The following is a 27,452-nucleotide window of genomic DNA, read 5'->3' on the forward strand; positions in this document are numbered from 1 at the left end:
GCCCGCAATTTGCTTGGTTAACGTTGTCCGGGACTTGAAAATATGCCCGAGTTTTCACTCTGTACGTACGGGAAGATATATATATACATATGTATCTAAAGCGAAGGGAAATTTTAACTATATGTTAGCTAGGCCTAGGCGTTTACTACTAAAAGTATAGACTTGTAATTAAAGGGGCTGAAAAACAGAAAAGACATTTTCAATTGAGAGTACGTAGAAGATGGTGATCCCCGAAAAGGGCTATCTTATCTATCTTTTTTGCTTTTTATCAGCGGAAAAAAGAGTGAAAGTGGTTTGAAGCTCATTAGAGACGGAGGAGGTTATGAGGGCAAGAAGGAAAAACAAAAGAGAAACATTTTGATGCATGCACGAGAAGTATGTTTTTGGTTGCATTACCATAAACGTAATTGCAAATTTTTTTGATAATGTCGATGCAATGAACCTTTCCTCAGCTCCTCCTACGTTGCCAAACACTTCAAACCTAAAACAAAAAACTTTTCCATATACAGGTAGGGCAGCAAGGTAAACAAACTTGGCCAATTCACAAGTGCTTTTCAGCTTCACTCCACTCAAAGACAATCGATCAACTCATGTTCCAAATTGGAGTTTGAAAGATATTTATTTCTAATAGAATAGAGTGTGTGATTGAATCATATCAAACAGTTTCAACATTGAGCAGGGAGTGCTAGTACTAACCATACTACCATTATGTGAACGCTGATCTAGAAAATTAACTATTACGTGAATATTACTGTAAGGTAATATCGATTTTACGTTTAAGCAGTGTCGAATTTATACTTTTAGATATCTCATTTCTTGTTCTTGGCTTTAAACACTAATAAGTAAATGTTGATTAAGAATTTGCTGAACGACAACAAGTGTATTTATAAGGAATTGAAATCTATAAGTAGGTAATTGAAATGTCAATTAAGCTACTTAATTCTCCAATCAAATTTTCTCATTGCCAATGATTTGTATTAAGTTGAAACAAAAAAAAAAGTTATTTATATTGTGTTCTTCAATGTTTAAAACCCCTTCTAGCTCGATTAGATTACTACAAAGTGTGTGGATTAATTAAGCTATTGAGATCCACTAAAGCTTGGCACGGTGAAATCCCTTTGGTCCATAATCAACCACTCCAAATAATCAAGCAATATTGAATACGATCTACAGTGCTAAATGCAGGGGGCCCACGGTGCAGGTGGCGGGTGCAAATCCCGAAAGGACGAACTAATCAAGATGTATGGTACTGGGCCCCGACCCCCAGACCCAACCAATTCCACGTAGCCCATAAAACTCCCTCACCGAACCCACCCTCCAGCGTTAATTTAACGGACGTTCCTTGTAAAAAAGGCCGACCACCACCCCCGCACCCCACCCCAACCACGAACCCAACACAGCCCCCGCCAATCCCACGATTACATGAAGAACACGTATCCGTCCCTCCATGCTCAAATGACCTTTAACAAGACGTTTTTGGTAGTGGTTCGCGGTGGTTCTTTCCGCCGTATGCTGTGGTGATGGTGGTTACTCTCAAGTCTAAAAAAAAAAATGTGATTTCTATAAAGTATAAACAACTCACATAATAAGCACACCCTTTCGAGAGAGTACTCGTTTGGCATTTGCCAATTTGTTGTTGGCTTTTGTTTTCTCCCAGAAATAGTCATACTTCAATATTTACTTTGAAGTACTATATAATATTCTCCTTTACGTATATTCTTTTTTGCAAACATCGGGGACGACGGGTATCGTAGAAATCAGAAGCTGGGTTGTGCTTTGTGTGTGGGAGACATCGAAACGTGAATGGGTTTTATCTTTAAGTAGAGTAAGTCCCCCTTGGCATCTGCGTTTTCTTATCTTTTTAATGTATAGTTTACTTTGTAAGGGTATGTGCTAATTATTATTGTCTGAATGTGAAAAAGTTGGATCTTTATCTCGTTCTGTCTCTGCATTGACTGAGTAAGATTTCTAATGTGACTGGTTTTGTTAGGCTGTTGAGAAAATTTTGGAGCAAAAGAAAGGATTTTGAAATGGCAATCACAACTGGGATGCGAAAATTTTGTGATTCCATTTGTTATTTGCACGGCATTATATCAACTACCCTTTTGATTCGCAAGTAATAAGGATTTTTATTTTAAAGTTTGAATAGTTCCTTTTCTTGATTTAAGTACACTGTTTCTTATCTTACAAGCACGCTTGCAGAAGTTGCTAGGTTTCTGAGTTTAATGAACACTACTGGTCACGGTGTTAACTGGAAAAAACTTGGAACTTGAGTGTTTCGCTTGGCTGTTTTTCGCAGGTTGCAGTGTGGAATGTGGTGTTTTGTGCAGGCCCTAAATTCTGTTCGTTGAAAATCTGAACTTTCAGACTCATCTTCAGGTAAAGAAAGGCTGAAAAAAGCTATCATCAAAAGAATCGTGGTTTTGTTTTTATTATTTCTGATTGGTGATGTCTTGCTGCTTTTGTTATAAATTTTGGGATGCGTGATTGACTTTTACTGATTTGGAATTGGATTTTGTGAAATTTGTTTGTGTGAAGAAAGATAAGAGTGTTTGGAGAATGTCGTTGAAGTCCATTTTTAGAGAGCTTAGGGCAATAAGCAGTGGCAGAGAGACTAAGTGGAGGAAGCAAGGGGAGAAGAAGTCTGTCCTAGGCTGCGGGAGATCACATATAGCTCCTGAAAGTCCACAACCATCCGTATTTGCAGTTGTTCAACAAAGTCGGTGGGCGAATTTGCCTATCGAGTTGCTTTTTGATATCATTCGCAGAGTTGAGTCCAGTGAGACCTCATGGCCTGCCAGAAGGGATGTGGTTGTTTGTGCTGCTGTTTGCCGGTCCTGGAGAGAAGTAACTAAGGAAGTTGTTAGGACTCCTGAGCAATGTGGCTTGCTCACCTTTCCCATGTCACTGAAGCAGGTAATCCGTCAGCATCAAAATTCTTTTATTTGTCTTTTGAGATCTGTCTGGTGTATTAGTTTCTAGCACATAGCAAGATTGAAGTACCACCCTGAATGTCCAAGGGCAAGGGTAACTAACAGTTTCTTTTTTCTTCTGGGTGCTACCCTTTGTACTTCTATTAGCCTGGGCCAAGGGATTATCCAATCCAATGCTTTATCAGAAGAGAAAGAGGAACTTCGACATTTCGCTTGTATCTTGGATTGAGTCCTGGTAAATGATGCTATCCTCGCCTTAACAATTACTATTATTCTTCTTAATTTAAGGAACTTTATATGATTTGTCCTCCTTACTTTTTGCTTTATTGTGGAATTAACTGTCTTCCACATTTGAAGGATTTATCCATAACCCGATTTTTATTGGGCTTTATTTATTTTTCTTAGAACTGATAAATCAGATACTTACAGCATGCCTCCATCTATTTACTACATGAGCTGGTTATTTCGATGTTATAACAGCACTTTCAGGAAATGCTAGTAAACTGTTGTTAGCGGCTAAAAAGATTAGAAGAGCCACAAAGACTGATTTTGTGATATCCTATTCTGCTGATGATTATTCTCGAGCTAATGATTATTACGTTGGAAAGTTGAGGTTGGTTTTTTAAAATTTTCTTTTCTGGGTCATCCTTGATTTTTCTCATGGAACTAATTAGTTTCCTTTAATAGGTCCAATTTCCTTGGCACCAAGTTTATTGTGTACGACTCTTATCCTGCATGCAACTCTCCAGTCTCTTCAAGTGGCCAATCACATGTAAGGATCCCTTCAAAGAAGGTCCTGCCAAGGTTACCTCTTGGAAACTACAGTACAGCTTCTATATGCTATGAGCTGAATGTTCTTCGCACAAGAGGGCCAAGAAGAATGCATTGCACCATGCATTCAATTCCTGCATCTACACTTCAAGAAGGGGGTGCTACTCCAGCTCCAGAAGCATTTAGGAATTGCCTGGATGGAGAATCCTCTTCTTGTTCATTTGTAAAAGGGAGTACTCAAGAATCAACTTTCATTAAACTCCCTCTGCCCCCAGAATCAATTCAGAGCACTAAGAATCCACTGGTCTTGAGAAACAAGGCGCCTAGATGGCATGAGCAATTGCAATGCTGGTGCCTAAATTTCAAAGGGCGTGTTACTGTGGCCTCTGTCAAGAACTTTCAGCTGGTGGCAGCCATGAATCCATCCGAGATTATTCCAGTTGAAGAACAAGATAAGGTGATCCTACAATTTGGAAAGATTGGAAAGGATATCTTTACAATGGACTATCGATACCCCCTCTCTGCCTTCCAGGCCTTCGCAATCTGTTTAAGCAGCTTTGACACTAAACCAGCATGCGAGTAGTTGTACCATGTTGCTTTTTCCAAAGTTAGTTTTTGTGTGTAAATATACCAAAGGAAGCCTGTTTGAGCTTCGTCTTTAGATAGGACGATTATGTGTGAAAATCCAAACATTTATGTTCAGTTTTCAAATGTATCTGATCCTGGAAAGTGTAAGTTATCGTGATTTTATTTCCCAGAAGTCTGTAATGTTCTCAAAGTTATTGGAGTCTTACATTTTTAATGTTGCAAGTAGGATCTAACTTTAGATAAGATTGGCTAGTAGCTTTAACTGAGTCCTTTTGGGATTGGAGATTTATATGTAATTTTACTACCACAGAATATCCTTGTTTATAATGAATTCAACAACATAATGCAGGTAAAACCATATCATTCTGGAACCTATGACATCCTTACTACTATTTACTTTTGTTCGATTTAAAGAATGTCTTCACAGATACTATGAGGATTTTGTTCTGAATATGTGATGTATGCACATTTATTTCATATGTATTAGCATGCTAGTATGGTGTTCAGGATATTGCTTGCTCAGAGAACATCAATGTTGTTCTCTTTACTCTTCTCCTTGCAGCCAACACGACAACCATGACGTCGAGGCTTCGCAGCATCCAAGTCAGAATCACTTGATTCCAGAAACAGGCCTCTGAGACATCTTCTTCTGACTGTAGGCTCATGAGTAAGTTTTTGGGAGGGGGTCATGTGGAATTCAGCCTTTCGTGTCTCAATGAGCTCTGGTTTTTGAGACGGCTTCTTTAATTCTGTTGGACAATGCGAGTGAATCAGGTGGACACCAGGATTTCCTTCCGTTATGGATGCGTTGAATAAAATTGAGTTGTTGATACCCTGTGCATTGCTGTTCACATATGCCTCTGATGCTTGATCTTCTTTGGCATTTGAGTTGTCAGATTGTCCATTGAAACTCTCCTCTCCATCAGTTGTTGCTTCGGTACTGTCATCAGGTTTGATCTTATAGCCTCTGCGAATGTGGATTGACCCTTCTTTCTTTGATGTGTCAAAGCCTACATGCATTGATGCTCCCCTATTTTCACCAGCAAGAGTGATTACACTGACTGGCCTGTCATCTATGGAGTGCTTGGAATCCCCAATAGCCATCTTATTAACAAGCTTTGAAATGTCGTCTCTGATCTCTTTGTGCAGGGACGTGTGGTCTCCACTGGAGTTACTTTGTTTCTGTTGACTGTCAGCCAACATGGTTTTGTTTCTTGGATGGGTGGTTGGTATTTTGTTTTCTTTACCATTAGAAGCAGATGTTGCTGTCATCTCCTTTCTGGCAATAGTCTTCTGTGCTTGTTCTGACTGAAATGGAATGGTAGATAGGTCTTTAGTCTGCACTGTCTGCCCCTGTTCCACCTTAAGGTCACTTCCTATATGCCTGGCTCTGTCATGTGCCTTGTCTTTAATGTCTTGCATGACTTCCTTCACCTCTTTGGGTTCCTCTGGTTTCATATCTTCAGAAAATGATTCAGGTTTACCATTGATAGTCGAAGAAGTTGATTTCTGTGTTACAACAGGTGTTTCTTGACCTTCAGTAGTAGTGAACACTTCTGCTGCTATTTTCCCTGATTCTTTTAAAGGCTGCTGTGTCATCTCATTGGGTTGAACACTGGTTTTAATTGGGGCTCGATCTTGAGAGTCATGAATGTTATCTGCAGGGACTGCTGTCTTTGGCTGAAATTCGAGAGGAAGTGATTCGGATACTGCTGATTTTGGTTCTTGTCTATCAGAGGGAGAAAACCCTTCAGTGGAACTGGCAGAAGATTGAGAGTTCTTCTTAGTTGGGCTTTGCTCTGTTTTCAGTGGAGAAGTGAGCTGGGTGGCAGCTGCTGTTGTAGGTTGCCGTTGAGCGGTTGTGCTAGATGGAGGAGGTGGAGATGTCTGGCCTGCCTGGATAGGGGCTAATGAAGGGGACCTGGGCTGTGTGGCTGTTTGGGGTGTTGATGGGAGCTGGGTTGATCTGCGAGATGGAGATGAGGGTAGAGATACAGCTTCTTGTTGAGGGGCTGCATGAGGTGGAGTCGAGGGCTGGGAAGGAGCTTGTGATTGAGTGTCTACACGAGAAAGAGACGCTGGCTGAGAAGGGACTCTGGGTTGAGTGATGGCACGAGATGGTGATGAAGGCTGCGATTCAGTTCTGGATGTCTGAGATTGAGGAGGAGGGCCCTGTGCTGGGGCTACCCCTGGAGGCCTGAATGGTGGCCTTTCAGGTGCCTGCAGAGTGGGTGTCTGGGCAGGTCTTGTAGTTATCGTAGGCTGGGTAACTGTTGCTCTTTCAGCTGTTTGAGTAGTGGGAGCAGGGGTTGTAGTGGTGCTCGGCTGGGAAGGGATTTGGGTTTCAGCTGTTTGAGGCATTGCGGGGGGAGCGGTGGTAGAGATGGAGGGCTGGGAAGGGGCTTGGGTTGTTGCAGCTGTTTGTGGCGTGGTTGGGGGAGGGGTGGCAGTGACGGAGGGCTGGGGAGGGGCTGGGGTTGCAGTTGTTTGTGGCATTGTTTGGGGCGGGGTTGTAGCAGCAGTAGGTTGGGCAGGTGGCCTGGGGGAAATTGTTGGACGTGGGGGTGGTGCAGCTGGTAACCAGGGAAGACGAAAGCGGAATGCTGGTCTTTGGTCTGCCATAGAGGTTTATGGGAGTGACCTATGAAGTAAATAACTGAATTTTGAGGTCTAAGAGTTGGTTGCCTGGCATACGGAGCGAAATGCAACATATATAGCTTCTCATATGATTCTTTGGAAAGTTTGTAAATACATTTGGTCTGCTTACTTGCCATTGTTTCCTTCTTTGCCTGCCTTGTCTGATTTCCTTCCTTAAACTGATTTTCCTTGGCAGATCAGCTAGCATCTTTTTCAGTAGGCCAATGAACTCACTCTTGGGAATTCATCACGGCATGTCTTTACAACTTTGTGGTGAGATCTTACGCTGTTTTATTTTCCTCTTCCTCTGGAGAGTAGATTAGCATATTCTTCTCTCGTTCTTGGCCAAACCCAACAGTTTGCGCCACATACATGTGAAACATGTGGGGAACTTTTTGTGTTGAGAACAACATTTTCTCTACTAATGCCAAGGTTTATTAATACTTGATTTATTAAAAAGAATAAAGAAATTTTTTATTTTTTTGGAAAAAAAAAAAGACATTGATCTATTCCTTTCTTGGAAAGAGTTTTAAGGAAATGGCATGTAATGCAAAGTCCATTTCATTGATCCATCAAACCTTATTATACTATGAGGAAAAAGCTTAAAAGATACAAAAAGAAAGGGAAATTTTGGACAAAAGAAACAATCAAACCAAAAGAGGAGACAGAAAACACAAGGGGTGACTTTTTACCTTTGGCAACAATAAGAAGCAAAGTAGCATGGGGCGTCAAAACAAAAATTGAACAAACGTAGCCTTCCTTAACATTTGTTGCTCAAGCAAAGAACAAAGAGGTATACCCCATGTAACGGCTTCATCATATTCTCAAATAGGACCAGCGTTGTTGCTCATGCAGATTGCTCCTGCACGACAAGGTATGTTCTATTTGTTGCTTGCCTTAGACTTGGCATGCCTGCACCAGCCACACCTATGATAAAACGTATGAAATTTGCACGTTCATCATCATTTGTATACACCCATCCACTGAAGTTTATAGAGCATCTTGCAATAAGTAGCAAGAATATTAATATATCCAGCAGCGTCAACAATTATCGCAACATTAAGGTCTCATGCATTCTCACTTCTTAGCATTCTATTAACTCTTTTTGTGGCAGAATCAACATGCTAGGTTTCCTACAAGCCATTAGATCTTACCAAGAAAAGCTATTAGGGCATTCACTTTTGAGGAGTACAACTGCAATGAAAAACAATCTCTTGCGACTTGGTTCCATCAGCTCTTATCTGACAGTTGAAGAGGGCACAAGGCCAGCGGAGGAGTCTTCACCCTTGCAACACAAAGGGTTGGAGAATGTAACAGTAGCAGAAGTACTAATGACAAAGGGAGGCGAAAAGGCTGGATCTTGGCTCAGCTGTCGCGCGGACGACACTGTATATGATGCTGTGAAGCAAGTCTGTGAAGCATCATTGCGCATAAATAATCTATTTCTTTACTCGTAATGGTAAATTAAGTGATTATTAACAGAGAAAAGCAATAATCTTGCAGATGGCACAAAATAATATTGGATCTTTGGTGGTTCTCAAACCAGGACAGCAACAACTCATCGCTGGCATTCTTACGGAGAGGGGTAATGGAATCTTTGCTGACTAGTATTACAAATTTCTTGCAAGTAATACATCTGCTAATGTGGAAGTAAATGGCAAACAGATTACTTGCGAAAGGTAGTTGTGCAGGATAGGTCATCTAAATACACAAGAGTCGGGGAGATCATGACTGATCAGGTGAATGCTTCCTTGTCCTCAATACTAAAATCTCCTAGATACCTTTAGCCATTTCTTTTCCATATGTGGTCTAAAATCTCCATCCTTTCAACAGGATAATTTAGTAACAGTGACGTCTGATACAAACATCCTCCACGCGATGCAACTCATGACCGGTAACTATTCTACTGATTGATTCAATTATATGCATGTGACACATCAAATGATACTAAAATATAATATCTCCTTAATGCTTGAAGAATGATTCAGAAAACAAAAATCATTCCATACTAGCAGCATTCGTGCATGCTTTTCCCAGACTGCAAAAAAATTTATGGATAACATTTTTTATGTGTTCCAGAAAACCACATACGACATGTCCCTGTCATAGATGGAAAGATCGCGGGAATGATATCCATTGTAGATGTTGTTCGAGCAGTGGTGGAGCAGCAAAGTGGAGATATGAAGCGGCTGAATGAATTCATTAGGGGTGAATACTATTAGCCATTGTATACAGGTGAAGCAAGCAGCAGGGACTCCTGAAATCAGCTGGGACTTCCAATGGCCAATTTTATCGTTGGTTTATCTCAATCGTGGACCAAAGATCAACAATGGCAGAGAAAATAAGAAGATAATCTTCATGTTTGTGTAATTTGATGGTCACTACAATGACCTGTAGTGATGATTTCTCGTCGTTTGCAAATCCCTTGACTGTTACAAATTACAATAGATGGCTTCCTACTCTCATATCTTCCTGAACCTTTCTTGATAGGAACGAGACTTGTACCACAGACGGCAAACATGCCTTTTCAAAGTATAACGTGTGAAAAAACTAGTCTGATGCCTTTTCAAAGATGTTATAATATTAAAAAAAAAAAACAGCAGAAAAAACTACAAAGTATACACCAATGATACAAGTGAGGTTAAGGACGCCTGCAGCACAATTCCAAACAGTAGCCGAGATAATGAACGGCAGGATTCTGCATTAAAATCATTTGGAGGACCATACCTTGGCATTACTTAGAATGCCAGATATAAAAGAACATGCTGGAGGAATTACAACGACAAAAGACATCTTGACTAGATTCCGAGAATCAGCAAAAGCGTTTAGCACTATCATAATTGACCACGTGCAAACTGCAAACAAAACATGAGTATCTGAAATTTTGCTAACTCTTTCTTTGCGTCTTGAGGCCTATGGTTGATGACATCATTGATATTTTGAGTGATTCAGGAACTGAAATTCCTTCAGCTTTCATCAACGCAAGCATCCTTTTAGCATCTTCAACAAATCCTCCATCATTGAGCCCCTGTATAATCCTCGTAAACCCTTCTTTCCCTAACTGATCCTTCTTAGCCTCCATGACTCCTAAAGCCTGAAGAGCCTTCTTCTCAATCCCAGCCCTCGAATACATCTCACAAAGGCTGATGTGAACATCAAAAGGAGGAGCCTCGCCCAGCTCGGCTATCTTATTCAATAATTGTTCGGCTTCATCAACCATTTGCAATTTACCTAACCAATCCACGAAAACAGAGTAAGTAGCAACCCCAGGCTCAAAGCCGTCCTTTTCCAGCTGCAACAGAAGATGCAAAGCTTTATCCAATAAATTCTTCCTCGCATAAGCAGCAATCATGCTAGCAGTGCACCTATCATCTGGCTTAAGTCCGAGTTTAATAATGTTTTCAAAATTTTGCCTCGCTTTATTAAGGTCACCAGTTTTTGCATATGCTTCAATAACCAATGTACAAGACTCCAAATTAGGCTGGATCCCAGCAAAATGCATACTGGAAGCAATTCTCTCAGCACCATTAACGTCACCAAGCAGAGAAAATGATTTAAGTAATGCCATATATATTTCCTCAGTTGGTTTGATATCCCATTTCTCCAGATCTCTCATTAATGACTCCCCTGACTTTGGTAGGCCAGCATTGATGTAGGACATGATCATTGAGTTGCATACCCTCATGTCTGGGTGTAATCCTTGATGCTTCAAGCTTTCAAATGCCTCTTCGGCACGGTCAAGGTTGCCTGCCTTACTGTACATGTGGACCAAAGTTGTTAATGTCAGAACGTCAGGTGAAATTCCATTTTCATTCATCTTCTTAAGAATTCTCTCAACATCTTCTGAGCGATTTTCACAAGCATGGGCATCAACCAGTTTTGAGTAGTCACGTATGTTTGCTTGGAAGGACTCTTCACCAAGTATAAGCTCTGCAATCTGAAGCAGTAATGTATCAGCAAACACCATATAACCAACCATGACAGCATAATAAAGAAGACGACTATGCCTCTGTTTTACTCCCACATCAAAGCACGAGTTTCATAAATCAGCTGAACAAAATAATGTCCCGATTTTGTAGCAGCACGACTTGTGATAAGACAAATTCAAACACCAACTCCATGTCAAGGAAATGCATTCTTTCATCTTATTATAATATTGGGCTGTGATATTTTCTGTCCTAAAGCACTAGAAGGTCATTTACAAGACTGCGAAAATGTGAGATAAAGTTTCCATCCTATGGTTAGGATTGAATTCCATATATTAGGGAACAGAAAGGATCAGGTAGCTCAGAAGAGTGTCTCCCTATGCAGAACTGCTCGTTCCCACAAAAGCTGTAAGAGACTTATATCCCCACATACCATGACTCCAATTAAACTATTGTGCTAAGTACCTAACCAACATGGCCAAAAGTTGAAAATCTAGTAAACTGAAGTTCATTTCCAGCTCAGAGAAAAGATTAAGAGGTCAATAAGGTTAGTGAAACATCATAGAATAATTAGTACCGTGCTGTCCCTATAGTCATATATAATGAACCAGGATGTTGGTCAAAATTCCCTTGATCTAGAGAAAAGATTAAGAGGTCAATAAGGTTAGTGAAACACCGTAGAATAATTAGTACCGTGCTGTCCCTATAGTCATATATAATGAACCAGGATGTTGGTCAAAATTATTTTGTAGGTATTATCCTTGAAGAAATTCTAGTTCATAACGGTCAGAATATGAAAAAGTCCTTAATAAGAAGACAAAGCAAGACTAAACTATGATGACAAATCAAGAACCTTGTAATGAATTGTTACACGTTGAAGGAAAAAAGTATGACCAAACCTTCAAGTATAAGCCTGTACTTCTTTCCTTCAATTTATCAAGCAAAGTAATCCAGTCAATCCTGCCAGGCTGAAGCAGCTCCACCCATTCAGCTAAAAGCTGAGATGGATCATCTTCGATTTGCAGAGAAAGAATTTTGTCCGTAAGAATTTTGCATTTCCCAGATATTGGCTGTGGTTCTTGAGGCAAAATAACTTCCTCAGTTCGATGAATTTTATCAGCCACTTCAGCCCACTTAGAATCTGATAAATCAAGACCATAAATCTTGTACTTCAACTTCCCATGTCTCTTGGGAAGTGTTACAACATTAGGCACCTCCTCATTCACACTATCATCTGAGCCAGCACCAAGAAAAACCCCGTCTTCCTCAGTAGCCCTGCTTTCTGATTTTACTTCTTCTTGACCTTCTTTAGCCTCCTCCTTTAACTTTTCCAAACCCTCGTAAAACTCAGTTTGCTCCATTTTCTCGCGAGCCCATTTGAACCTAAGCTCCCTAAGCATATCTCCTCTGATCCCAATTTCCCCTGCAAACCTACACATTTCTTTAACATCGTCAGACTGCAAAAATTTCTTCATCTTTTCCTTCTTCTGGGCTTTCTGCATATCTTCCAAAACCACTTGACTAACCTCCCAAACAGTTCTCCACAAATCTTCACTAAAATCTTCAGAAGGGGTGGCCGCAGCTGTCCCAGTCATTCCTTCAACACCACCTTTTTCCATTTCTGATACAACTTTCTCAACAATAATCAAAAGCATCGCATCGATTGTCTTCCTGTCACTTTCCGGATAAGCTTCAGAGAGCTTCCCCCGCATTATCCAAACAAACCTTGACAAGAACTCATTCGTAGCCTCATCTTCCTCTGATTCATCGTCTTTAGAAGAGGAATCCCTCAAAAGGGCTCCTTGAGAAGTGCTGATACATCTATTGAAAATCCAACTGGGCTGAACAAAGTTATCGACTTCAGCTCTTGTTGAATGATTTGATCGGTAGGCGAGGGAAGAAGAAGTACTGAAGTTGGTATTTCTGGAATTAAACAATGGTCGCGGTAAAGACGAAACTTTTCTGCGATTGAATTTTGATATGTTGTTGAATGTTTGCCTGCAAATGAGGTTCTTGAGATGCATCTCTAACCCTCCTCCCTCAGCTGTGGTGCGTTTGCTTTTGCTTTGGGAAGGATGACTTGGCTGAAAGGAGGTGAAGGGGTTTTAGGAGTCCAAAACCTTGGGTTACATTTTGGGAGCCTGCAAACCTTGGGCTCTCTTTTGGGTTACATTTTGCCACCGAAAGAACCTGCAAATCCAATAGAGTTTTGGATGGGTTGAGCCATTTCCCGGAGCGACGTTTCCTTCAAACCTATTTCACCACTTTTAGGACCCGTTTTACAAACAAACGAAAAATTTTAACAAAGAGAAAGAGACCAAAAGAAAATCAAAATAATGGTCGAAAATTTATTCTCTCTTTCCTTTTCATTTTCTTTGCTTTTAACTCCCTAGTTGACTGACGGTTGAGTTGAATAATCAAGATTAGAATTGACTGATTAATTTATAAATCTGATTTTTTCTTTTGTTAATGTTATGCAGAGAGGATGGGTTGGCATAATTGTTAGCGCACTGCAACTACACTATGCAACACACGCCTCAAATTAGGCCAGCTTAACTCGACTTGATTTAGGCCGTGGATTGCTCTCTATGTGGAGTCCTTCTATTATATCTAGTTGTGCCTCTCTTTATAAGATTATTTCTATATTTTTCTTTTGATATAAGAGATTTACCATATCAACTTTTAATATAAATTTCAAAAATGTGTTCTGCATTCTTACTTGATTCGACCAAAATGGAGTATTTGAGCTTGATATAGCTTGTTTCAACTTAGTAGTTTTTTTTTAAAACTTAAATTAATTTATTTTCTCCTTTCCAAATTTTATTTTTGAAAAGATAGTCAAGTTTCATAGCATGAAACGAGAACCAAATTATTTTGGTACTCAAATTAAGCTAAGTGATAGGGCATAATTTGTGGTACATTTATAGGTATAAGTTGTTAGTTAATCATGTTATTTGAACTTTATCTTGAGTTGAAATTACTTAATTTTGATCTTATATTGTTCTAATAGGTCAAAATCTCAATTGGAGAGAAAATGGCTAAAATGTGGTGCGGAGAAGTAATGGAAGAACAGGTTTGACAGGATTGACATGTTTCATATTTTTGGTGATAACTTGAGTTACACAAATTGGATTGAAATGATTCTTGATTCATCTTGAAACTAAGAGAATGCTCTCCAAATCTTATGAAGACATCAAAGTCTGGTTTTTACATTTTCATAGCCAAATATTCAAAATACTGGAGTATAGTTGCTCTGCGAAGTTCTTCTAACCAGTTAACAGTATTTTGGCCATATCTCAGCAACCAAACCTCCAAATGACTTGATTCTTTGGCGTTGGAAAGCTAATTCAAAGAGTTACAACTTTTATGTTTTAAGCAAGAGCTGATTCAACCTCAATGATAGAGACTTTTAGTCTTGAAGTGGATCTGCACGCGGATTTGAAACGATCTGTCCACTGTTCTTTAATAGATTGCGCCGATATTCATGCGGGAATTCTTCTGGTCAAATCATCCAAAGGAACTCTAGCACCAGAGTTTAGGCCAGTGTTCATTGGAAAATGTGCAAAATTGTAGCTTTTTAGTTCCAATAAGCTCAATCCTACCCCGTTTTGGATACTATTTTAAGAAACTATAAATAGGAGCTATTTTGGACCTTTTTAGGGGTGGAAAACATTAGTCTAAATTAGTTTTAATATCTTTTCATAATTTATTCTTGAGAGATCAAGATCAAACTGAGGCGAATCAATAGAGTACGCTAGGAGAAGATTGGAGTAAGCAATTGAGAAATTTTCTTATTCTGTTTCTTATCTTTGTAGTAACTCTTTGAATTCGTAGTTTTAATTTCCAAATCATGTTGAACTAAATTGTCTCTAGGGTTAGTTTTATGAAGAAATTTGATTAATGTTTCTAGTTTAATCTCGTGCCTTCTTCTGTGATTTATCTATCCTGATTTAATTACATGTTTATGTTTAGCCACCATAGATATGCTCTTAGGGTTTGTATTGAATTGAGAAGGGAGATACAGCCGTGCACTAGATAGATAAACATGTTTAATCTAATCATGAGAGTAGGTTAAAATTTGTATGACGCACTTATATTACCAAAGTTTTTAAAGGGTTTAATTGAATACTTGCAATCTCGAGAGAGACATAGGATTTAATTAGGCATATTTTAGATGTATCAAGAGAAAATCTAAAATACAATTATGTGATGCATTCATGGTTTATTGAGAAATTAACTAAATAATTGACTCAAAATCTGAATTAAAACCTGAAATCCTAGACTCGCATCTATTGTTTTCTCACCACTACTCTATTTGAATTAATTATTTCTTTATTGTTTAGTTAGAAAAAACCATTCCTTGAATTCAGATTTTGTTATTTTAGAATAATTAAAGTAAAAATTTAACTTGTCCTTATGGTTCGACCCAAAAATACTCCAAATAAATTATTATTACGATCGACCCTGTGCACTTGTAGAAATTGTTGATCACTAAGCTCAATTATTGCTTGTCCGAATTTGATTTGTCTATTAATCAAACTAAACATGAACAATATTTTATATTTAGTAAAATTTCATATTGAATTAGTATTTAGCTCGATTAGTATAATATTTAAAATTTACGTATAAGAAGGTTTAAACTACTCGAGCTCACTTGAGTTCCATTGAATTAAAGGGTTAAATACCAAAAACCCCCCTGTGGTTTGACTAATGTTCACTTTACCTCAGTTCCCTATGGTTTGGGAACTTACAATTTAACTCCCTGTCGTTTCAACTAAAGTGAAAGTCTAACAGAAAACATCTATAATAACGGTATTTCTGTCAAACTTTCACTTTAAGTGAAACGACAGGGAATTAAATTGTAGATTTTCAAACCATAGGGAGATAAAGTGTACATTTGGCAAATCACTGGGGAGTTTTTGGCATTTTACCCATTCTCAAATGCACGAAACATTCTTCTAAGGGTTTGACTTATAGAGGGGCAATTTAGACATTTTCCTTTCAGACTTTAGTTTAAATGTTTTCCGTTAGACTTTTACTTTAGTTGAAACGATGGAAAATCAAATTGTAGATTTCCAAACCATAAGGAGGTAAAGTGAACATTAGTCAAACCACATGAGGGTTTTTGGTATTTAACCCTTGAATAAAATTCACTTTACTTTAGCTAATTAAGATACAAGTCAAATTTAAATCCAATTTCAAGCTCGTGCAAGTAAATAAACAAACTTGAGTATTCTATTCTAGTGTTGGACCTGATTAAGTGGACCAAGATTTCGATCGAAAAGTCAACAGAGTCTGGAACAAGTTTACATTTGCAATGCCACCATATATTTTTGTATGGTCTCGGACTCATTTGACAACACTTGTGGTGCGCTTATTTTATGCAATGCATGTGTTGGATTCTTTATTCTTCTAAGATTTACGGAGTAGAACATGTAGCACTCATGGAAGTACTCTACTGTCCCAATGGTCAAGCTCACAAAGAAAGTTTAATCTACTTCACAATTCCATTCATTGCCTCGAACCCTCAAAAATGAGTTTAGGACTGGATCATGTGTCTCACGCATTCTTCTGAAGTAGAAAGCTACTACTCTTTTTTTTTTTTTTTTTAAACTTTGTCTTTGTGTGCCTCTAGCAAATATTCTTGTACATATACTGGATAGTCATGGTATATTTCGACAATTAAATTTAGTAACACATATTCTTGAAAAGAACAGTTTCTAGCAACTGGCCTAATTTTTCAAAATTTTCCTTCTCGTAGGACAAATTGGTTCACATGGTAATCAAAAGTTAGGCAGGAGACCGAAACAATTTAAGGGAGAAAAAACATCGGATCCCATAGGATTTATGGGAGATCAAAAGGGTGAATAAACGAAGCATAATTCTCGGCAATGCAAAATGCAAAAGAATCTTCACCTCTACTTGTTTGATTCTGTGCCAAGTACTTCAAGTTGAAGCAATGACCAAAGAATTGCGTGATCCATGGTCAGCACTTCAATTAAAGAGCTCATAAATGATAAAACTGGGTGATGAGCTATGTACAATTCAAGATTCCCATGCCAAGCAATTTTTCCTTGCAAGCTTTATGGAGATAGTTGATTGGAATTATATGCATTTGTCCTCAAAACTGTGACGACATTAGTGATGGTTACTGTGTGGTCTGTAATCAGACCGTTAAACACTCACTTTGTCCTTCTCCTTTAAAAGACTTGGAGTTTTTCTCATTTAATTATCGCGTAAAAAGAGTGATCGTGACAATGCTTGATTAAAACTTTTGTCACAGAGAGGTTTTTTTTTTTTTTTTTTTGCATTTTTTTTTTGTGTGGTGGGGTAAAAGACTGTGTGAAATGAAACTAGGTTGATGCCCTAAAGTTTTTGGAGTCCATTTAACTTCCCATCAAAGGAAATGGAAGAAGCAAAAACCGGAGAAACATAATTCTCAGTTCTTGATGGAGTACAAGTGAAGAGGGCTCAAGTTATATATATATGTTATATGTGCAACCACAAATATTGAACAGCACACACGTTTGACCCCAAGAGACAAGAGGCCTTTATGAGGGACATGAGAACTTTCACTGATCTCTAATTAACTAACGTTTTTATTTATTGTGCGATACTAAATTGACGTCCCATCTGCTAAAGGAAAGAATGTCTACCACCGCAAAGGTTGGTTCACAAACATCATCATATTTTTTCTATCTCCTTATCTTTTGGAACATTTCATCACCAAAATATCCCTTTAGCTTGTGTGTTGATTCAACCATTAGAGATCTTTGTTCCCAAATAAAAAATTCCCCTTTCTTTTCAGAGATTCTCTTGCAGTGTGGCATTCAAGCTTTTCTTGGCATATCTCACCATCAATGGACCACGTTTTCGGGGTAAGTTTGGACTTCTCCTGCACGTGAGAAAGTCGTCTTTTTGAGGTTTTTGCAATGCTACGCGTTCTTACGAGCATGGTATCATACAAGAAAAGAGGGACTTAATCCAACTAAAAGTGGATCAGCACCATATCACTAGAATTCTGACTTTTGAATAAAGGCTTCCCGCAAACATCCTCCAATTGTTGTAACTTATAACCAAACTTCCAATCATACGGAGGGGATCTTGGGGCCGAAGATCACACCAGTTCCTAAGGTAAAAAGGGAGAAAATCTAAAGGATTAAAGATGATAAGGATTCTTGATATAAGGGAGCAAACGCATTCTGCATTGCAGATTCCTATCTCAAATTTTCCTGAATATTACCTGTGCGAAAGAGAAGGGCCCTCCACCCTGCATGTGGGCAGGAACTCAAAACCGCAGGACCCAATTAGCAAGTGGTCTAAAAAGGGAATTCCACCCCCTTCCTCCCTTTTTGGAGAATTTCCCATGTTCCCCTGCACAGTAAACGGCGACTATGGAGATCTCATTGTCTCTCAATCGCTTGATTTCATTTTCAGAAGTTCCTCATAATGGTCCTAGGCTCCTAGCGAGCTGGATGATAATCCACAAATAAAAAGTCTGGAGTTGGATGTCGACCTCTCTCATTATTGATAACACATATACATGTATCATGGCCCCTCGAGAGGAAAACAAGAAAAGTGGCTACAGAAAAGTCTTGAACATCTGCATATATAATGGTACATGTGGTCAGCAGTTGGGAATTCTAACTGCAGCCAACCCCTCTTCCCTAGAACAGAAAAAAACAGAACAATAATTTCTTTTGGTGTCGTTAAAGGGCTATCATTTTATAAATGCAACGTCCTATCAGATTGGAGAGCAAGAATCCTGGTTTTCCAACAGAGAATTGCCTGTACGCTAAAGTCTGTTATCCACAATATTATGTTAAGATGTCTACATGAATCAATTGTCTTGAACTGAAAGTAGTCTTGAGGGGAACACCAAGTTACTAGGAAATACTTTGCTGTCTAACTGGTTATCTCTTTAATGGACTAGAGTCAAGATTTTAGTGAAGACATCAGTGCAGAAGAAGCTTTCCGCTGGTTACACTCAGGGCACATAATAGTCATTTTATGGTTCGGTTTACCACAGATATAGCTATCATGTGATTTGTGATATGCAACTAGCAAAGAGTCGGTTTCATTCGTTAAGCTAAGGTTGGATAAAGAGATTAGTGGCTCATAAATTGGCTGAGTCTACAGCTGATTCTGAGATGTGGTGGTGAGATCCACCTTCTTTTGTTGATTCTGTCGTATGTTTTATTTTATCCCAAAAGAAAAAAAAGTCGAACATGGCCACGTATGAGCCTGGTTGATATGAGAATTGACTTGTTCTTCTTATGGGCGTCTAGGCGGGATTAGGCTGCTGTCAAGATCATCAAGAATCCAATTGTGATTTAAAGGCGCTTGTGTTGTATTGTCAAAATACCACGCCTTTGAAAGCTGACGCTCAGAAAGAGAAATTTCAGAACTTTGAAAGTCGACTCGGAGGCTCCAGTCAAGAGAACCGAATTTCTAGCCAATAGCCTAGAAGATCACCACACACACACACACACACACACCCCCCCCCCCCCCCCAAAAAACAAAAAACAAAAAAAATACAGCTTAATGAGGATTTGTCCACTCAAGATGCGATCACCTTCAGCTTCAAGGAGTAACTCTTCTACATCTCGATTTTGATCCATCAGTCTTAAGAAATCTAGCATCTATTAAATCGGTCCAATTGGCCCAAACGTTTCCACTAGAACAGTCGCTTCAATCATCAGCAATCACAATAAACAGGACCTGCAATGTGCCAGTGTACCATTTATTATCTCCCTGGTCGGCAAGCATATATGAGGCACCTGAGCTTAACTAAATCAGGATACCAAATCCAATCTGCTCACTTTTCTGATGCCCTTATATCTTTCTCAACAGAAGCCAAAGAATCTCAGGAAAGGATTAACATAACTTACCAAATTTACTACTACAAGTTGTGCAATGACCACCCGCCATCTCCAGCACAAAGACGACGTGTATATGAGGTGATCTTGTTTATGGAATGTGGAAACACTTGCTTAACAGCAACGTAACAAAATTCTAATTGTCTTGTTGAATTTAGTTATTGAAGTACTGTGTCAATTCATGCAGTTAGAACTGAGGTCGCATCTTAGATTTAATGCCCTATTTGCTCGTGATCAACTTAGCATAGTACGGAATCATATTCCAGTTTAAGCAGAAATGTAGCTAGACAATGGAGATCACAGTAAAACGAATCTAAGGTGGATCCTGATCAGATTGAGGGGCAAAGGCGAAGAACTGGTACTTAAAAGCAGGATAGCACCGTCAGGTACACTGGACCTCCTGTGCCCATATTAGATTTCAAGAATCACAAAAAGCAAGCAAATGTAAGAGTAACAGTAGAGTGTCATTCATTGGTCCAGTCATGCTAATTGTTAATTCTTTCACAGTTCTGTCTGAGACCAACGTCCAACGGTCGAAGGTTGCTAAAATAGCTCTACAACAGGACAAAGTATATGATATACAGGTAAAAATATCAGTAAGAAACTGAAATTTCGCTTCAAGTATTGAGGGTTTTGCTGAATTATAGGGGAGAAGCTAACATCCCATTTCTAGATATGATAAAAAAATAGGCAGATGACATCAACCTGCGGCTGTCCAACTTGTGTAAGGGCTGCAGACCTGTTACCTCAGCTGATCAGAGGAGAAAAACAAAAAACTCCATCAATGGAGCAAACTCTGGACTGAAGCTCTTGGAATGTTGCTCAAAACATGATAAAACACCATTTCCAAGTCCGAGTAACCAATACAAGCACCAATCACGGAGAAATTGAGGGAAAGATAAACCATATTTCAAAGAAGGAGCGGCTACGTGTAATATCCTTAATCTTTTCCTTCTTCTGCAACTGCAGGACAACAGCTCCTGCAAATACTAGCCAAACTTGAAAATTAAAATGCCAAGAAATTGTATTCTGGTTGAGTATTTAAGAAGATAACATATATGGATGGACAAGATAAGATAAGAGTTCCATTTATCTCGCCATCCCTTTGTGGATGCACTGTCTTTAGACATATGCTCACTGGTTAGAAGATGTAGACAAATATAAGGTGAAGTATTCTATCATTGACCAAAAAGAAAAACAAGATTGCCCTCCAATTCCAATATACTGCCATTGGTATAGAGAAGTGCTATCCAAGAAGTACCAAATTATGTCAGAACAAATAGAAGACGTTTACCATTTCTTTTTCCCGTACACGTTTTTTGTGACAATTTCATATGGTTTTACTATCAATATAAGTGATAGTTGTAAATAGATAAAATGTCCCATATCAATATGTCAAGGAATTCCAGCCAGCGTTCATTTGTCAATTGGTTTTTAGATGGAACAATCTAAACTTGACCACGTATAAGTATCATGAGGTTTGGAGATACATGTTCCATATAATACAAAAGAGATGGTATACCATAAATAATGCTTTAATAATAATCTATGTAATTTTACTTGCCGACCTGCAATCTCCCCTTTTTTTTTGGGGGGGTTTGGGGGAAGAAGAGGGAAAGGGCCCAAGTTTGATTCCCTTGTTGTCGACAATTCTATCGTAATTAGTAGGTTAGGAATTTGGGGATCTAATCCCCACAGCTGGGAGTGAGCTCCTCAGATAATCCACTTGCTGATGATATTATAAAAGACAAGAAAATGACTTTTCACGATTTGGAAAAAAAGCTTTGGCTTCCGATGCCCTTCATGTATTCTCCTCCACCTCTTTCGCCCTCTTGGCCCTGCGGCATGTTGTGGTTCCTAAGCACGCGAATCCCCATCTTGGTCTCTACCTCTCTCCATCTCCAATAGAAATTTGCCCAAAAAAAAAAAGAAAGAAAGAAAAGAAAAACCATTTATTCTCCAACTTGCTGCAACCCACCACCTTTGAGCTTTGCCTCCAGTTTATAAGGAGCTAGAATAGAACTTGCTTCTCCATAACATCCTCTCTTGACTTCCAAGTCTTTTTCCCTTGCCCCCTTTTTGGTTTCATCCCATAATAATCCCATTTCTTGCCTTTGTCTTTTGGAGTATTCCCTCGGAGAATTCCATCTATATATACTTGTAACCAAGTCTCCTACTCTCTTCAGTCTGCAATGGCATCCAGTTCCATGACATCTTCGCGCAGCTCTTCTCAGTCCTGGACTGCAAAGCAGAACAAGCAATTTGAGGAGGCCTTGGCTACCTATGACAAGGACACTCCTGATCGCTGGTATAACATCGCCAGGGCCGTGGGTGGAAAATCAGAAGAGGAAGTCAGGAGGCACTATGAGGTCCTTGTAAAGGACATCATGCAAATAGAATCAGACCAAGTTCCCTTGCCTAACTACAGGTCCATGGCAAGCAATGGCAGAGGATATGCTAACGAGCAGAGGTAATTCCTGATCACTGATGTTCTTGCCCCCCCTTGCACATTTTCCAGGTATTCTCCATGCAATCTGCATCGTAATGCATCTCAATTATGTGTTGTTGAATCTTTGAGCTCGCTCATTGCATTCACTTTCTTGAAAAAATCAAGCATGGTAATTAATTACAAGTTACAACTTCTCGCTGTGTGTGTTTTAAGCTTGAATTCTTTCCACATTAAGTTCAACCGCTTCTTTCATTTCATTGTTGAAGCATGACAAGTGCATTTAGATCAACATTAATTTTAAAAAAAAAAAACAGGATGATACGTTTCCATCATCTAAGCCAAATGGAATACTGTCAATACAAGCAATATGTCCCTAGATATCGACAATAAGACATGCATTGTTAAAATCTTTGGAGAGCTTTCCATCTCTGGTTGCTTTTTTGGCCAAGTGTTCCATTTCTGGTAAAGTTAAGAATTGTCTCCAAAGACTTTTCTATACTATCCGTTCAAATAAATAAATAAGCAAACAGATTACCCCTGCCAACCTGATTTCTTGATATTTTATTAACATCTACGTAATTGGTTCAGGTTTCCTACAAGAATCCACATGAAATTTAATCTTACTCGTTTTGGAGCACATGCACATGGTCCTACTCCACAAATTCGCCCACCTCACTATACGGAAAACATACATATAGTTTAATGCTAGTTTCTGGTCTCAGTAAGAATTCTCACGTGATTCCAAACAAAATTGAAGTTAAATCCTGACATCCCTTGATAAATTTTCAATAATCCCAAGACTTGCTCGAGAGGTACAGCATTTCTTGGACCAAGCACATAAGGCAGTTTCGTTCATCTGCTAGAAGGATCATGATCAATTTCGTGCTGACGATAATAAGCATGTTTAATTTGGTTTGCCATACATCGTATTCTTCTGTAACCGAAGATAACGACTTTCTTTTAGTTGTACGACATTTTTGAGACATTAACCTTTCCCGAGGAAATTTTAAAATTTTATCTGAACAGTTAAATAATGTGGTGAATATGCTGTCTCTCCCTCCTAATAGTTTATTGGTGGTTTGACCTAGAGATAAGAAGATATCGCAGGATAAAGTGACAGATGAGGTCAATCTATTAATCTTGTGGGCCGAAAGTTTATACGCAATTAGAACTAGTATATGTACCGGGAAAATTAATTTTAAGCAAGTGCCAGCATCCATTCTTACTCTTTTATTGTCTGACCTCATTCTATCTAACTTTCTTTCTTCTAGTACCTAACGTGATATTATTGAAAAGTTGGATGATAGCGTGAGGAGTAAGAATGAGTATTATTCAATAATAAGACATTTAAGAACGACTACGATACATGCAATACATACATACATATACATATAGGTGACAGACATTTTTTATTTCACTAATTAAGCTGTTTTCTTGGACAGGCTTTTGAAGAATCTAAAGCTACAGTAGAGTTCAAAACTTAGAGCATATCAAGGCACAGTGCAGTCAGAAATGTGGTGTAAGAAAAAGCAGATGCTTCATTCAGAAATCCTGAATTTGTGTTGTGGTGTTTTTTGTCTTCTGTTCAGCTGTACTTACCAAGTGTTAACTATAAAATAGATAGGTCCCAGGTGTGCAAAACAGAACTGCCAATTGTGCAAAAGGCATCATGTGTATTACTATTATCCATCTACGTCTACGTTAATGCAGTCTTGTTCTTCTTCTTCTGTGTTGTATAACTATAACAACCTTTCTTGTCCGGTATTTGAAATTCTAACAGAACAATGATCAAAAAGCAAAGAAGAAAAAAAAAAAACCCAATCAAAAGCAGAGTGCAGAATATACTGATCAAATGATAAGATGGGCTTCGACCGTCATCTTCACCAGAGGAAGAAGTCCTTTGGAGGATACGGTACAGTTGTAAACCATTAAAAGATGCGAAAAGGGCAGGAAAATTTAGGTTTACATAAAAAGAGAATCACGGAATTTGGTGCGCAAATTAGGCAGCAAGTAGACCTACGCCTACACTACGTTGGAATTGACTGAAGAAGCTCTTGGCAGTTGGCTCTTGCGTTCGATAAGAAGATGCTGTTTTGGCGGCGTTATTTTTGGTATATAACAAAAGCTTCAAAGGGAAAATAGGTATCCCAAGTGGAGATGCGGGGTATCGATCCCCGTACCTCTCGCATGCTAAGCGAGCGCTCTACCATCTGAGCTACATCCCCTTTGGTGTCGGTCCGTCATACTTGTACCTCAAACGCGATAATTAACATAGATTTGCTGATATTCTGGTACGATGCTGAGGGTATAGGAAGAGGACTTTTCCGGCTCGTCCTGCGAGCCGGCGCGTTAGCTGCCTTGGCCAACTAATACGTATTTGTATTTTTGTTTTTCCGGAATATAATTATTGACTAATTGCCAATAGTTGGCCATGTGAAATTGTCAATTAATTTACTACCATACATAAATATAATTGGCCACGTGAAATTGTCAATATACAGTTGTTTACTACTACAAGTCTACAACTAATGTTACAATGCCGCCCCATTTTCGGGCAAATGATAGTGGTCCAGACTTTCTTTTTTTTTTTTTTTTTTTATCATCAACATCACAATTGTTGTCATCATCAATTTCAGCATTCATAATCAGACGACAATCCAATTGGGACAAGCAAAACCCTCTTCGGCCGCAGGCTGGCGCAAAAGCTCAAACCATCAAATTAAAGACTTCCCATGTTCATCACACAACATCATCATCCGAGGACAGCAAGCAAACCGCCATACATTCCTTCCTCCCCATCTATCATAAACCGCAATTAAATCTATGGCTCCATTGGGCATCATTGACTCCTCAACCCTCGATCCTCTTCTTCACCACTTACGCCGTCCATCGTGACACTGAGGTGCAAAAGTAGGAATATTCGAGTTCTCTGCAGTTACAGCAGGTGCAATCGCAGAGGATATTTGACCGTTTGGATCGATCGAGTTCAGCTCGAGCTCGAGCTTGATCTAATCTGAACCCACAACATAAAAAATTCCAATGATGCACGGTGCACCGCCACCCTTGACCCCGGGCCAAAAGGAGCCAAAGCTCCAATTCATGAATTGCAATGATGGCTGGTTGAAGTTCGTTGGTGGGGTCCCGGAAAATGCCATGCTATCCTATACAGGTTGTTTGTGGCCAATGCGGACTGAAGATCTAATTCAATGTGGGCCAGGTGGGTCATGCATGGTCACTCACGACTCACGAAGTCGAAAGATTAGATAAGTTCGAGGGTTTCCACTTGCATGGGGAACTCAGTGAGTGTCATTTAAAGGGGGCGATGAGCAAAAGACAACTTGGTTCATGGAAGAATAATGCCTGGTCTTTTCGAGGAAGAAGACGCACGATCAGATGATAAAAAGGCGGATGAGGAGATTGAGACTTTGAAAGGGTGGCGTACGTATGTGGCTGCTATATAGATATACATTGCTTGTCAGATGAAGCCATGGGTAGGTTTTGGTTTGGTTTGGTGGGGAAGGGGAGGACTGAGGAGTTAGTATGATTTATGAATGAGGCAGTACTGGTTTGGCTTGCGTTTCTCAGCAAACATATATCCTCGTACTTCTCGAGGCTGCGTACACCTTGGCGATGAAGGAAGTAAAGTGGGAAAGGAAACATTTCAGTTCCATGACAAAATGTGATTCTCAGGATAGTTATTCTCTAGGAGACTTTTTTTAAATGATTGGAGCTTTTCTTTTTCCGTTTTTCCCCTTTATTAAGCTCTAAACGCAAAACTTTTCCAGCTCTTGCTATTTTTCGGACTCCCGTAAATTGGACTACCACTTTTTAGCAAACGTAATACTAAAATAAATGTATCCAGATAGGATCCTCTATGCCACTACTCGATGCCAAATTCAATACCAATCTCACTTATCACGTGTTGGTTAGAGAAATTTAAATGAACAGCACATGACAAATTAAATGAATAAAACACTTGGCATAAATATAGAAGTGACACTGAATTGTCACCGAAAAAGTGGCACTGAGGATCCCATATGGCATTGGTATGTATCAGTCACTTTTTGCTAACCTCTCGATCATTTGCCTTTTACTCAAAAACCATATTAGTATTTCGGAGATATTACATCCATTCTTTTGAAGACTTCCAAAATATAAATATATTTTTCCCGTTTGAGGGAGACTCCAACTGAGTAATAAATAAGGCGGGAGGAGACGGAGTTAAGTGAAACCCTCAGAATGAGACCGGGCCAAGAAATGAGTCCACAGTTGCCAATCACAACTCACTGACCCATTGTTGAGGCCGACTTCGAAATATTACAATAAGGAGTGGGCTTGTTTAGTTAAATGAAGTGCAGCCTTTCTCTAGGTTGTCCCCTCTTCGGCTCCATTTGACGTTACGGTGCTTTTAAGCAAGCAGGCATTTGATAACTAATTTCCCGTAACTTAAGAAACTCAATTTTTGATGAATTAATAATAGCACTTTTGCTAGAAGTACTTGTATCAGAGACATTTCGCAATCCCAAACAAACGAAACGAACCTTAATCTTCTCTCGACAGATCCATGCAACTCAGTCAGCCAGCCGCAGCACTGATCTTCAATCATGGTGATGGTGCTTTCCGGGTCATGTTAGAGCTGGTTGGTAAAAAACAAGTCAGTCCTTTTCCCGAAATTGAACAATTTCTCTCATTCGAGGTTTTTGTTTTCATCTTTTCTCTCATTAAACTCTGAATTATCTCGGGACATCGGCAGTTATCACTAGCACACGCCTTGCCTTTTATCACTAGCACCAAGTTCATACAATCCGTATTAGATATGCAGAATTGCAAATATTTGTCACCTAAGAATTAAATCCCTTTTTTTGCATGAATGATTAACTTCAATTATCATTGTATCACGCCTCTGTTCTACGCCGGACGTACAAGCACCAATATTATGCAATGACACGGTAATGGTTGTATCAAGCTTAGAGGTCAAAGAAATCGACATGCAATGCCCACAAAACATTTTCTTTTGTTGTTCACCTAAAATAGGTAAAGAACTGGCGTAAAAAGACTAGATCATATGGTTGCCGGCTTTTGCATCATATAATTATCAACCAAGGGATGGAAGCTAAAGACAGTCAACTCAAGTGCAAAAAGCAAAAGCATGTCTCAATGAAGTAGTGGAAGTTCAGGCGTTAACAGATTTATACCTTGCCTGATAGGCCTCTTGGAAAATAAAATCTGAATCGAGAACTGACAAGTGGAAAAAGCAACCATAATAATT

At 39.1% G+C, this 27,452-nt stretch overlaps 4 protein-coding genes and 1 non-coding gene across 9 annotated transcripts; 3 read left to right on the top strand and 2 right to left on the bottom strand.

Moving 5' to 3' along the window:
• Window positions 1–1,339: 1,339 nt before the first annotated feature.
• Window positions 1,340–4,514, top strand: LOC113713405 (tubby-like F-box protein 5). Of its 4 annotated transcripts, none has more exons than XM_072069702.1 (7): window positions 1,340–1,825; window positions 1,991–2,116; window positions 2,300–2,379; window positions 2,543–2,916; window positions 3,081–3,168; window positions 3,414–3,546; window positions 3,621–4,514. In XM_072069702.1, exons 4-7 carry the CDS (start codon window positions 2,560–2,562, stop codon window positions 4,285–4,287), a joined length of 1,245 nt encoding a protein of 414 aa, XP_071925803.1. In that variant the 5' UTR covers window positions 1,340–1,825; window positions 1,991–2,116; window positions 2,300–2,379; window positions 2,543–2,559; the 3' UTR covers window positions 4,288–4,514. The 4 variants fall into 4 exon arrangements, with proteins under 4 accessions (XP_071925803.1, XP_071925802.1, XP_071925800.1 ...); XM_072069701.1 differs by having other exon boundaries at window positions 1,341–1,825; window positions 2,539–2,916; XM_072069699.1 differs by lacking the exon at window positions 1,991–2,116 and having other exon boundaries at window positions 1,341–1,825; window positions 2,539–2,916.
• A 3,336-nt stretch (window positions 4,515–7,850) lies between these two features.
• On the top strand, window positions 7,851–9,398 carry LOC140016229 (CBS domain-containing protein CBSX3, mitochondrial-like). The gene is made up of 5 exons (XM_072069703.1): window positions 7,851–8,338; window positions 8,433–8,514; window positions 8,595–8,668; window positions 8,763–8,823; window positions 9,009–9,398. Exons 1-5 carry the CDS (start codon window positions 8,051–8,053, stop codon window positions 9,149–9,151), a joined length of 648 nt encoding a protein of 215 aa, XP_071925804.1. The 5' UTR covers window positions 7,851–8,050; the 3' UTR covers window positions 9,152–9,398.
• Window positions 9,399–9,610: 212 nt separating this feature from the next.
• Window positions 9,611–12,953, bottom strand: LOC113714765 (uncharacterized). Its single transcript, XM_072069698.1, has 2 exons — window positions 11,755–12,953; window positions 9,611–10,866 (listed from the first exon to the last, which is right to left on the bottom strand). Exons 1-2 carry the CDS (start codon window positions 12,877–12,879, stop codon window positions 9,817–9,819), a joined length of 2,175 nt encoding a protein of 724 aa, XP_071925799.1. The 5' UTR covers window positions 12,880–12,953; the 3' UTR covers window positions 9,611–9,816.
• Window positions 12,954–21,504: 8,551 nt separating this feature from the next.
• LOC113713445 (protein RADIALIS-like 3) lies at window positions 21,505–23,907 on the top strand. Of its 2 annotated transcripts, none has more exons than XM_072069299.1 (2): window positions 21,505–22,252; window positions 23,626–23,907. In XM_072069299.1, the coding sequence occupies exon 1, from the start codon at window positions 21,927–21,929 to the stop codon at window positions 22,206–22,208; it is 282 nt and encodes a 93-aa protein (XP_071925400.1). In that variant the 5' UTR covers window positions 21,505–21,926; the 3' UTR covers window positions 22,209–22,252; window positions 23,626–23,907. The 2 variants fall into 2 exon arrangements, with proteins under 2 accessions (XP_071925400.1, XP_027092975.1); XM_027237174.2 differs by having other exon boundaries at window positions 21,515–22,204.
• A 428-nt stretch (window positions 23,908–24,335) lies between these two features.
• Window positions 24,336–24,408, bottom strand: TRNAA-AGC (transfer RNA alanine (anticodon AGC)). Its single transcript has one exon. It is a non-coding gene; the product is annotated as a tRNA-Ala (tRNA).
• Between the last annotated feature and the right edge of the window lie 3,044 nt (window positions 24,409–27,452).

This window comes from Coffea arabica, chromosome 10c (assembly GCF_036785885.1).
Source record: "Coffea arabica cultivar ET-39 chromosome 10c, Coffea Arabica ET-39 HiFi, whole genome shotgun sequence".
NCBI lineage: Eukaryota > Viridiplantae > Streptophyta > Magnoliopsida > Gentianales > Rubiaceae > Coffea > Coffea arabica.